Raw genomic sequence first — 13427 nt, forward strand, 5'->3', positions numbered from 1 at the left:
GATCTTGTGGTGGAAAGCTAATGGCATGTTGGCCTTCATAAGAAAGCTAATGGCATGTTGGCCTTCATAACGAGAGGATTTGAGTATAGGAGTAAAGAGGTTCTTCTGCAATTGTATAGGGCCGTGGTAAGACCACATCTGGAGTATTGTGTACAGTTTTGGTCTCCTAATTTGAGGAAGGACATCCTAGTAATTTAAGCAGTGCAGCATAGGTTCACGAGATTGATCCCTGGGATGGCTGGACTGTCATAAGAGGAAAGATTGAAAAGACCAGGCTTGTATTCACTGAAGGATGAGAGGGGATCTTATAGAGACATATAACATTATAAAAGGACTGGACAAGCTAGATGCAGGAAAAATATTCCCCAATGTTGGGGGAGTCCAGAACCAGGGGCCACAGTCTTAGAATAAAGGGGAGGCCATTTAAAACTGAGGTGAGAAGGAACTTTTTCACCCAGAGAGTTGTGAATTTGTGGAATTCTCTGCCACAGAGGGCAGTGGAGGCCAAATCACTGGATGAATTTAAGAGAGAGTTAGATAGAGCTCTGGGGGCTAGTGGAATCAAGGGATATGGGGAGAGGTTGGGCACAGGTTACTGATTGTGGATGATCAGCCATGATCACAATGAATGGCGGTGCTGGCTCGAAGGGCCGAATAGCCATCCTCCTGCACCTATTTTCTGTTTCTATGTCATTGTAGTAATGGCACACTCATGATTATATTAGGTGAAAAATTCCAGGCTACTGATTGTGAAAGATGCCATGCAAACCAAAATTAGAATAGAGTGGCAATTCAATTGAAAACTCTTGAGGTGATGTTATTTCCATGATGGGTGCTAATCTGGTGATAGAGATCATTGGGCTAGGAAAATAACAATAATAAGGGTGGCACGGTGGCGTAGTGGTAGAGTTGCTGACTTACAGCGCTTATAGCGCCAGAGACCCGGGTTTGATCCCGATTATGGGAGCTGTATGTACGGAGTTTGTACGTTCTCCCCGTGACCACGTGGGTTTTCTCCGAGATCTTCGGTTTCCTCCCACACTCCAGAGACGTACAGGTTTGTAGGCTAATTGGCTTGGTATAATTGTAAAATGTCCCGAGTGTATGTAGGATGGTGTTATTGTGCGTAGGTGTCGCTGCGTTGGTGCAGAATCGGTGGACCGATGGGCCTGTATCTCTAAACTAAACTAAAGTAAACAAATTTACATTTTCCACTTTATACTCCACGTGCCATAACTTTGCCCGCCCACCCACCTAACCTATCTGTATCTGTATCATATCATCATCATATCATATCTATACAGCCGGAAACAGGCCTTTTCGGCCCTCCAAGTCCGTGCCGCCCAGCGATCCCCATACATTAACACTATCCTACACACACTAGGGACAATTTTTTACATTTACCCAGCCAATTAACCTACATACCTGTACGTCTTTGGAGTGTGGGAGGAAACCGAAGATCTCGGAGAAAACCCACGCAGGTCACGGGGAGAACGTACAAACTCCTTACAGTACAGCACCCGTAGTCAGGATCGAACCTGAGTCTCCGGCGCTGCATTCGCTGTAAAGCAGCAACTCTACCGCTGCGCTACCGTGCCTCCCGTCCTGCAGTGGTGCAGACAGCAGACTCATTGAAATTGTCTATAATTTCACCCTAACTCACCCAGCGAAAAAAAGGCCAACGGGGGGGGGAAAAAAAATCATAATCATCTGAGTCTACTCCCTGTCCTTAGAATGCATTGTTCGAATTAGAGAAAAAATATAAAAAATTACTCAAATAGGGAAATTACAGGGGAAAATGGTGTATTGCCAGGTTCAGAAGGCCTGTGCAAGGAAATTTACAAAAATTATAAGGATTTTAAAAATTCAGCCAGCATCAGTTAAAAAAGTCATCATGTAAAGTAGATGGTGGGACTTCATCCAAATCCCAGAATATGTACGATCCAGAGAAAAAGCAGAAGCCGAAGCATTTATAAAAGGCCAATTAAGGATAGTTATTTGATTATATGATTCATACCAAGAAGCTAGTTGAAAGTGTATTACCTAATCAAAGTGGTACCTAATCATAAATCATGAGCATATTACATTCGCAACCTTAAAGTTTAAAAAAACCAAGTCCTTTCAATTTATAATGTACAATTTAATTCTTTAATATTTAGTTAATGGAGCATGCATGATCCTGACAGCATTATGATGAAAGGTAAAGTACGCTTGGAAAGCATACTGACAGTTTGTAGCATGTGTTGTATACAGGGTTTACCAAGGCAACAAAAGCTATTGGATGTCCCAATTGTATATAGAGATTGGGTGGATGTGGGAAATTGCATAACATGCACAAAAGCAACAGATAAGAAAATGAAGTACTTTCCCCAACGTAGACCTGTGATGCCTAAGGCTGTCACATGCTTAGGTATTAATTTAGTTTAGTTTAGTTTAGTTTAGAGATACAGCGTGGAAACGGGCTCTTCGGCCCACCAAGTCCGCACCGACCAGCGATCCCTGCACATTAACACTATCCCACACACTAGGGACAATTTACACATACACAAAGCCAATTTACCTGCATACCTGTACGTCTTTGGAGTGTGGGAGGAAACCGAAGATCTCGGAGAGAACCCATGCGGTCACGGGGAGAACGTGCAAACTCCATACATACAGCACCCGTAGTCGGTATCGAATCCGGGTCTCCGGCGCTGCAAGCGCTGTAAGACAGCAACTCTACCGCTGAGCCACCGTGGCTGCCTATTATTGGAACTGATGTCTCCATTCATTAATTGTGGTCAGTCAGATCACATCTTTGCAATGGAGGATCTCAATGTAGCAATCACCTTGATGTCTCTCAGAAATAATAAAATGTTGGTTTCAAACACTGATGTTGGTGAGATTTATGTAAGAAAATAACTGCAGATGCTGGTACAAATCGAAGGTATTTATTCACAAAATGCTGGAGTAACTCAGCAGGTCAGGCAGCATCTCAGGATATGCTGCCTGAGATGCATCTCCTGAGATGCTGCCTGACCTGCTGAGTTACTCCAGCATTTGGTGAGATTTGTGGTATTTACCAAAATAATTATATAATTAGAAATGAGTTTATTTGGAAACGTTCAATCCCGATTGTTACCACAAATTGGTGCATCACGTCATTCCAAATTTGTGTGGCAGGGAATGAGTTGCCTTCTCATCGTCCCAAATTTCCATTTGCGATGTAAACATAACCTTGGACCCATTTTCTGAATCGTTTTTCTGTGTGTGTTTAAATGCAGCAGCTTACCTGGCTGGCAGAAGGTTGGTGACAATTCCCGAGCAACTCCCCTTGCAATGTCGGATTCCTGGCGAGCAGCTTGTGCGGCGCCATCCGCTGTATCAGCTTTGGCCCTTGCATGCGCGGTTCTGCAGAAAAAACAAAGCTGCTGTCACTTCAGTTCAGCTCAGTTTCAGTTTAGTTTATTGTCACGTGTTCCAAGGTACAGTGAAAAGCTTTTGTTGCGTGCTAGCCAGTCAGCGGAAAGACAATACATGATTACAATTGAGCCATTCACTGTGTACAGACGTCACCCATTCCTTCTCTCCTGAGATGCTGCCTGACCTGCTGAGTTACTCCAGCATTTTGTGAATAAATACCTTTGATAAGGGAATAATGCTCAGAGCAAATTAAAGCCTGTAAAGTCCAATCAAAGACAGTCTGAGGGTGCCGATGACGTAGATAGTAGTTCAGGACTGCTCTCTAGTTGCAGTTGGATGGTTCAGTTGCCTGATAACAGCTGGGGAGAAACTGTCCCTGAATCTGGAGGTGTGTGTTTTCACCTCTATACCGAGGGGCAAGGGGAGAAGAGGGAGTGGACTGGGTGTGACTTATCCCTGATTATGCTGCTGGCCTTGCCGAGGCAGCATGAGGTATAACAGAAGACATTCTGGCCTTCCATCACAGTGAGGAGGGGACTGGAGGAGACTCACTGTGATGGATGTTTCTTTTTGTTTTTGTTTTGTGTTGGTTTGTGGTTGTGTAATTGCTTATTTTATTGCTCTTACTATTGGACTGTGGGTGACGAAATCTCATCCAAAAGACTTGTTTTTTGGATGACAATAAAGGTAATTCTGATTCTGATTCTGATTCTGAAATGGAGTCAAAGGAAGGGAAGTAGGTTTGATGGTGTGATGGTCTGGGCTGCGTCCACAATTCGCTGCAATTTCTTGCGGCCTTTGGATGGAGCGGTTCCCAAACCATGCACCCTGTGTCAGCTGCAAAGCACCATAATTTTTTGACTTGCAGTCTACTTGTGTTAGATATGAAATTATATTTTAGGAAGGTTCTCCGTGGTGCTTTGTCCCGATGCAACAAAAACACAGTGCAGCATTGTTGCAATTTGCCCCATACCAAAAGGAGAAAATAAGTATTCTGCTTTTGATAAAATAGACTGCTGGTTAAAGAGAATAATTCGTATGAATTCCATAAAAATCAGGTAACTTTAAAATCAAATTAGCCAAGTAAGTATACTTTATTTCTTCAAGTATTTACAATATAGAAAAAAAAGGACATTTCTTTAGAATTATTGAAAACAGGGTATTAGATAATTGCTATGATAAATTATTACAGTAATAGTGAGATATTGTGGTATTTAATTTAATAACATTGCTTGAAGTAGTAACTGTTATTCAATTAATGACTTTCATTATGATGATAAACTTATTTTTAAAGAGACAAAGTAGTATTTTTCTAGTAGTAAAATATACCATTTTATACATTATAACAATAAAATAACAAATGACTTTGGGTTAAGCTGTAGATATTTTTGACACATCTCTTTGTGGCTATGTTATGTTTCTCATAGATGAGCTGCTTCACTACTTCTTTCTAAAATATCTTCACTGGCTAATTTTACAGAAACTACAAGAGCAAAAACATGCTTGAAATTTTCATTCATTGGTATATCTACAATAAACGGTGTGAAATGTCAGACTAGCTCTTTGATTGCAACATGCCAGATACATTGGAGAGATTATCATCCCTAGTTTCTTGTGTAGGAAGGAACTGCAGATGCTGGTTTAAACCAAAGATAGACACAAAATGCTGGAGTAACTCAGTGGGACAGGCAGCATCTCTGTAGAGAAGGAATGGGTGACCTTTCGGGTCGAGACCCTTCTACAGACTGACGAATTTTCAGGTCGAGACCGTTCTTCAGTCTGAAGAAGGGTCTCGACCCTAAACATCACCCTTCCCTTCTCTCCAGAGATGCTGCCTGTCCCGCTGAGTTACTCCAGCATTTTGTGTCTATCTTCTGTTATACCTAGTTTCTTAACAGGTTGTAAACACACCTACACAAAACCTTGAAAAAGCAGTGAAGTGTGTTGTAAAGGGTCCAAACAACATTGCCTTAGCCATTGATGGAAATGCTGGGCATACATAATATTTATTCCAAATTTTCAAATGCAAACACAGTAGAAATCAACCTTGCCTGGAAATGTTATTGTGAGCCCTTGTGAATGGTGGTTCAAACAAATGTTCAGCTGCTTTAGCCTTTATTCTAGTCTTGGAGATAGGTGGCGCTGTACATGGCAGCCGCGCCAACAACCCGTCTCGTCTTTTTCTTTTGCTGTTTTGGTCTGTGTTTACTTTTATGTTTTTAGTGAATCTTTAGTTTTTGCATCATGTGGGGGTGAGGGTTGGAGGGTTGGTGAGGGTTGGAGGAAACATTGTTTATCTCTTTCCTTGACGGAGATGCGACTTTTTCATCGTATCTCCGTCCGTACTGCGGCTTTAACATCGTGGAGCTGGTGGTCCCTTTGTTGGGGATTGACTGCGGGAGCTCCAACCGCAGGACCTTCGACCGCCCCGATTGCGGGAGCTTTGACCGCCCCGATACGGGAGCTTTGACCGCCCCGCTGCGGGAGCTTCGATCGCCGACTGTGGGAGCTTTGACCGCCCTGATTGCGGAAGTTTCGATTGCCCCGACCACGGGAGAAAAAGAGGAATAAGATGGTATAAGTTATTTGCCTTCCATCACAGTGGGGGATGTGATGTCACCGAAGAAACAAGATGGACGTGCTGCCTGCACTGGTGAGGACTCGGAGGGAGTGCTGTGAGTGCAGTGATCTCGGTGTTTGCGGGGACATGGCTCCATGAGGACATCCCGGAGTCTGGTGCGAGTGCGGACGGCTTCCTGACTGTTTGGGCAGACAGGTACTGCAGAGAGAGTGACAGCGGTCGGTACAACTCTGGTCACATCACGGTGAAGGAGCATGTGTGTGGCCCGGACATTGAACTGATGGCTGTGGGTCCTCGCTTATGCTGTGTGCCCTGGGTATCCTCACATACCGCTGTGTTAGCTGCTTAAGTCTATGTTTAATTTTTATGTGGTTATGTATCTTGTTGCTTTTTTGTATGACGGTTGGCAAATCAAATTCCTCGTATGTTTACATACTTAGCTAATAAATTAATTACGAAGCAATAATCTTCTTCAATGTCAATAACATCCTATTCCAGATAGAAGCTGTGGTATGCGTCCAAGCATCTTTCCTTCATACCTTTTGAAGGCGGCAAAATGGACTACTCTGCACCATGTACATTGATCAATACTGCAAGGTAAATTGTGACATGAGGAGAATTTACTTAAGATTAATTGTGGCACAGTGGAAATGGCTGAGGGAAAACAATTTCACAAGTACTGCTTTCACTGAGTCTATTGCAGAGCTAGTCAGCTGTACAACAGCCATACCAGCCCGACAAAGCCCTTCGCAAGAAGATCTGGACCGACTCATTGGATGCAAGCCTCGAAAATGGCACTGAATCCAAATACCCGACTCAACAGACAATAGACAATAGGTGTAGGAGTAGGCCATTCGACCCTTCGAGCCAGCACCGCCATTCAATGTGATCATGGCTGATCATTCTCAATCAGTACCCCGTTCCTGCCTTCTCCCCATACCCCCTGACTCCGCTATCCTTAAGAGCTCTATCTAGCTCTCTCTTGAATGCATTCAGAGAATTGGCCTCCACTGCCTTCTGAGGCAGAGAATTCCACAGATTTACAACTCTCTGACTGTAAAGGTTTTTCCTCATCTCAGTTCTAAATGGCCTACCCCTTATTCTTAAACTGTGGCCCCTGGTTCTGGACTCCCCCAACATTGGGAACATGTTTCCTGCCTCTAACGTGTCCAACCCCTTAATAATCTTATACGTTTCGATAAGATCCCCTCTCATCCTTCTAAATTCCAGTGTATACATGCCTAGTTGCTCCAGTCTTTCAACATATGATAGTCCCGCCATTCCGGGAATTAACCTAGTAAACCTACGCTGCATGCCCTCAATAGCAAGAATATCCTTCCTCAAATTTGGAGACCAAAACTGCACACAGTACTCCAGGTGCGGTCTCACTAGGGCCCTATACAACTGCAGAAGGACCTCTTTGCTCCTATACTCAACTCCTCTCGCTATGAAGGCCCCTATCAGAGGCTGATGTCTATAAGAAAGCCATCAAACAAACTCAGATTTAGGGCAACAGATAGAAAGAAGTAGGTGCCTTCCATGATTGTTGCAGACAGATGTGCTCCTTTTACAAATTCCTGCACCAACAACTGTTAAAATCAAGATTCATTTCTTGTCTCTGTGCGGTACTCAAGAAAATGATAAGAATAGTCTCACAGCAGGTTGTGCTGTTCACTGTTCAACTGGCATGAACAGTAAAATAACAGGACAAAGCCATGCAGCCCCTCAAGCCTTCTCCAAAGGAGAAACTCAGTGGGCCAGGCAACGTCTGTGGTGGGAAATGGACAGGACGTTTCGGGTTGAAGCCATTCATCTGTACTGATGCAGATTTCCATCCACAGATGCCACCTGACCCACTGAGTTTCTTCAGCAGTTTGTTTTTGCACACGATCCCAGCATCTGCACTCTCTTGCCTGTACTTACATATCTTCAGGTTCCCGAGGTGTCAAAAGTACCTCATTCTCAGCCTTAGCATATTTCATTCACAAATATTTGGAGTCAGAGAATTTACAAGTGTTTACAACCCATTGAGGAATTAAATCTCTCTATATCTCAGTCCCAAAAGTCTGATGTGTAAGTGGTCCTTTAAAAAAACCAATCTGGTCGTTTCACGATCACCATTATTGTTTTGTCAACCCTTTAAATGAGGAGGTTAATTCCCGGAATGGCGGGACTGTCATATGTTGAAAGACTGGAGCGACTAGGCTTGTATACACTGGAATTTAGAAGGATGAGAGGGGGATCTTATCGAAACGTATAAGATTATTAAGGGGTTGGACACGTTAGAGGCAGGAAACATGTTCCCAATGTTGGGGGAGTCCAGAACAAGGGGCCACAGTTTAAGAATAAGAGGTAGGCCATTTAGAACTGAGATGAGGAAAAACTTTTTCAGTCAGAGAGTTGTGAATCTGTGGAATTCTCTGCCTCAGAAGGCAGTGTAGGCCAAATTCTCTGAATGCATTCAAGAGAGAGCTAGATAGAGCTCTTAAGGATAGCGGAGTCAGGGGGTATGGGGAGAAGGCAGGAATGGGGTACTGATTGAGAATGATCAGCCATGATCACATTGAATGGTGGTGCTGGCTCGAAGGGCCGAATGGCCTTCTCCTGCACCTATTGTCATATTTTTTTTCTTTTTTTTTTTTCTTTTCATATTTCAGATACAGCGCGGAAACAGGCCTTTTCGGCCCACCAAGTCCGCACCGCCCAGTGATCCCCGCACACTAACACTATCCTACACACACCAGGGACAATTGTTTTACATTTACCCAGTCAATTAACCTACATACCTGTACGTCTTTGGAGTGTGGGAGGAAACCGAAGATCTCGGAGAAAACCCACGCAGGTCACGGGGAGAACGTACAAACTCCTTACAGTACAGCACCCGTGGTCAGGATCGAACCTGAGTCTCCGGCGCTGCATTCGCTGTAAAGCAGCAACTCTACCGCTGCGCTACCGTGTTGTCTATTGTCTATTGTCTATAAATGGCACTCCTGTAATTGTCATCACAATGTTACTGTACTCACTTACTGTATGCACTTACAATCCAGTAGCTTCATGGTTGCCATTGTTATTAACAGCTTTTTAAATTCTACATTTAATTAACCTGGTTTTAGCCTCTCAGCCACCATGGGTGGGATTTGACTTTGTGCCTCCACACCCTGGTGATGGGCCAGCATTTCAATCATTCTGCTTCCATGACATGGTGAAGGAGCTCCTGCTATCAGCAGAGGGCAAGAACTGTGGTCTGTGCTGATGGCACACGAGTGACATCAGCAGCTCTCCGAGTGCAATCTTAAAAGATAGAATGGTACTCCACTGAAGGAAGGCAACAAGAGAACCAAAGCAATGAAATACGTGACTAGGTAATCCGGCTATTCTGGTTATACGGTGCTGACCGGGGCATTTTGTAAGAACTCCCGCACAATATCATGTTTGTGTTCATGCTCACGAAAAACACAAACCCTCAGTTTAATATCCACTCCAAAATACAATTCCCATTGGGGAGCAACATTCCTTCAAACCAGTTGTGAAGTGCTAAACTGGATTACCTGGGCAAATCGGAAAATTGATCTTAATCTTCTGACAGCAATAATGAGACCAAGCATAGACAGGGCGATCGTTTCACTGAACGCCTCTGCTCAGTCCGCCTAGGCCTATGCGATTGCCCAGTTGCGGAACACTTGAGCTCCCCCTCACATTCCCATGCTGACCTGTCAGTCCTGGGCCTCCTCCACTCAGTGATGCCAAACGCAAACTGGAGGAACAGCACCTCATATTTTGCATGGGCATAGGCAATAGACAATAGGTGCAGGAGTAGGCCATTCGGGCCAGCACCGCCATTCAATGTGATCATGGCTGATCATTCTCAATCAGTACCCCGTTCCTGCCTTCTCCCCATACCCCCTGACTCCGCTATCCTTAAGAGCTCTATCTAGCTCTCTCTTGCAACCCAGTGGAATGTCAGCTGCTTTCTTTAACCTGAGGTAACCCTTGCTTTCCCTCTCACTCCATCCCTCCCACACCCTCATTCTCCAACTAGTTTCACTGTCCTCCTAATTAATTTGACTATTTGTATGCCTCATTGACATCTTTCCCTCAGCCAACAATGAGCCATTCTGCATTTCCTAAATCATCGACTGCTTTGATCTGTTGTTTTCACACCTTGCCCTTCCATATCTCAAGTTTCCCTCTCCCCTGACTCTCAGTCTGAAGAAGGGTCTCGACCCAAAACGTCACGCATTCCTTCTCTCCAGAGATGCTGCCTGAGTTACTCCAGCATTTTGTGTCTATCTTCGGTGTGAACCAGCATCTGCAGTTCTTTCCTACACAAAACTATTTGTTCATTTGGCATATACAAAAATCATCTCCTTCAAATAATATTTTTGTATAGATAGGTATCAATAGTTCAGTTTAGTTTAGAGATACAACGCGGAAACAGGCCCTTCGGCCCACCGAGTCCGCACCGACCAGCGATCCCCGCACATTAACACTATCCTACACACACTTGGGACAATTTACACATATACCAAGCAAATTAACCTACAAACCTGTACATTTTTGGAGTGTGGGAGGAAACTGAAGATCTCGGAGAAAACCCACGTGGTCAGTGGGAGAATGTACAAACTCCATACAGACAGCACCCGTAGTCAGAATCGAAACCGGGTCTCCGGCGCTGTGAGCGCTGTAAATGCAGCAACTCTACCGCCGCGCCACCATGGTCGCTTAGTATCATATCATATCATATCATATCATATATATACAGCCGGAAACAGGCCTTTTCGGCCCTCCAAGTCCGTGCCGCCCAGTGATCCCCGTACATTAACACTATCCTACACCCACTAGGGACAATTTTTACATTTACCCAGCCAATTAACCTACATACCTGTACGTCTTTGGAGTGTGGGAGGAAACCGAAGATCTCAGAGAAAACCCACGCAGGTCACGGGGAGAACGTACAAACTCCTTACAGTGCAGCACCCGTAGTCAGGATCGAACCTGAGTCTCCGGCGCTGCATTCGCTGTAAAGCAGCAACTCTACCACTGCGCTACCGTGCCGCCCTTGTGTGTGCTTAAAGTTTACAAGTACCTCTCAGAAACATATTCAATAAATTTGAAAGTGTTCCCTACTGCTACTCTGTCAACAGTTTCATTTGTGCAGTGTGATACTTAATTGAGTGTGTGGCTGTGGATAATGCAGATATATTTAGGCTCTTTTCCTATGGGTCCAAAGTATAATTTGGGAGATTAAGTAGCTTTTGAGTGCCAGTATTTTCTAGGGTCGGGAATTTGATGCAAATGGGGAAAATCCTTCGACATCGTGACTAAATTTATTTATATTCAGTAAAGCAGCATAAAGTTGTAACTGAGAAATGGGTCAAAATAAACTCTGATGGCCAGTTTTACAGCAGAGTATTCATGGAATGAGTTTACTTTCCTGTTTCCTACAGAAAAGCCATGTGGAGGACAGACGTTGATAGGAAAATCTTTGACCATTTTACTACATTTTCCCTGAATTCTGATGATTGTGTAAAATAAAGCAAGGAAAGAAATGTAGGTGTGCGACAAGCAATATTCAAGGCACGTGATTCTTAGCCTGATCCTCACTCAGCCTGATCCCCCCACCCAACCCCCTCTCATCCATAGAACAGCGTATGGTCCAGATTCCTTATTGGAAGTAATTTTACAAATATTCTTTATTTTCAGCAATTATTTGAGTAAATCCCCCATAAAAACTCCCTCTGCAATGGCTGTTAGTCATGGCGTTTTCTTCCGGGAGTTTTCACTGAAATCACAATCAAAAAATATTCATAACTCAAGGAGAGACGGACGTCTAGTAATGTTCTGAGTTTTGGGTCACGAGCACCTACAAAATGTCAGGAAATGGACTAATACGTACTTCCATTGTTGGATTTTGCTGACAGCAGCTTTCAATGTATTTGGATCATTGTGAAAAAAAATTAAATGTTATGAACATGAAAAGTCTAAAATTATTGATAACTGCAGAACCGAACTGTTTGTAAAATGTTATCTGAACTTTGGATTAATGACTGCATCCTCTGGTTTGTGGGTGCCTGTAATATTCCATAATATAGTTTCTTAACTGGTGATGTTGAAAATTATATTCATGGAAACATATTAGATTTTTTTTAGATTTAGAGATACAGTGCGGAAACAGGCCCTTCGGCCCACCGAGTCCGCGCCGCCCAGCGATCCCCGCACATTAACACTATCCTACCACACTAGGGACAATTTTAACATTTACCCAGTCAATTAACCTACATACCTGTACGTCTTTGGAGTGTGGGAGGAAACCGAAGATCTCAGAGAAAACCCACGCAGGTCACGGGGAGAACCTACAAACTCCATACAGTACAGCACCCGTAATCAGGATCGAACCCGAGTCTCCGGCGCTGCATTCGCTGTAAGGCAGCAACTCTACCGCTGCGCCACCGTGCCGCCCAATATTGCGGTTTTCAATATTGCGGTTTGCGGAATTGAAAAATTATGTTATTTCCTCTGAGCCTTTCTACAAGATTCAGTTTAGCCTTAATAAAGCCTTAATTGCCACTACTCCAGAGCAAAACTTCATGCAGAATACTAAAGGCTCAAAATGTTGATGGGGACTATTTCAGAAATCCTTGGTCAAGGGGTAAGTTTTGAGGATGTTCTTAAAGGAGAGGATTGAAGTGGTGTGAAAATTTATCATTGAGGGTATTCCAGAGTATAGGGTCCAACTGCTGATGGTAATGGTTAAAAGCCTGAAGATTTAAAACGTTAATACTTTGCTGGAACCAAACCAGTACAGGTATTTACACTGACAATTGTGCCATGCAAAATTAACATACATTAATGTTGTGCATGATTTGCATTCTTTTACCTGTGGCTACAGGACTTTCCAAATGCCAAATATTCAATGTACAATTAGAATTAGGCTTCAGTAAAGCCAGGAGTTGGTAGAATGGGCCAAAGCTGGGAAAGTACCAAAAGAACAGGAGGGTGGAATTGAGTAAGAAGATCTCAGTGAAATGGAGACAGCAGACAGTCAAGACAGGAGCTGGCAGACAACATACCACAATGGTAAAAATCTTGTGATGATTACCGCCAGCTAGAATCTGATACTTAACAGATAATATTTGACACCAAGGAAATGGAAGCTAGTCCAGCCAACCATCCATTGAAACAGCTGATCCAGCCAGATTTCCATTAAAGCAGACAGTCATCTATTAAATGATGATCACACTCTCCGTTAATGAATAAGTTGAATTCTTACAGCTGAGCTGGTAGAACTCAGGGAAACTGATAATCATTAGAACTGCCTCAGCTATAAAAACGAAACACTTAAAAAAGCTGGTGCTTACTGCTATTTACTGCTAGAGCGTATTTCAATCAGCTGGAAGCAGGGATTGAGCGAGAAACAAGACAAAAAAAATCTTTTAAAAATATT

General features: G+C 43.5%; 1 protein-coding gene across 4 annotated transcripts in view; it reads right to left on the reverse strand.

Annotated features, from left to right (window-relative positions):
• jph1b (junctophilin 1b) overlaps positions 1-13427 on the reverse strand; it is a 120969-nt gene that overhangs the window by 42341 nt on the left and 65201 nt on the right. For all 4 annotated transcript variants that reach the window (XM_078398171.1, XM_078398172.1, XM_078398174.1 and 1 more), the window contains one exon: positions 3272-3390. In XM_078398171.1, coding sequence (XP_078254297.1) covers positions 3272-3390 — 119 coding nt within the window. The remainder of the gene's footprint in view (positions 1-3271; positions 3391-13427) is intronic.

Source organism: Rhinoraja longicauda, chromosome 4, assembly GCF_053455715.1.
Source record: "Rhinoraja longicauda isolate Sanriku21f chromosome 4, sRhiLon1.1, whole genome shotgun sequence".
Classification (NCBI taxonomy): domain Eukaryota; kingdom Metazoa; phylum Chordata; class Chondrichthyes; order Rajiformes; family Arhynchobatidae; genus Rhinoraja; species Rhinoraja longicauda.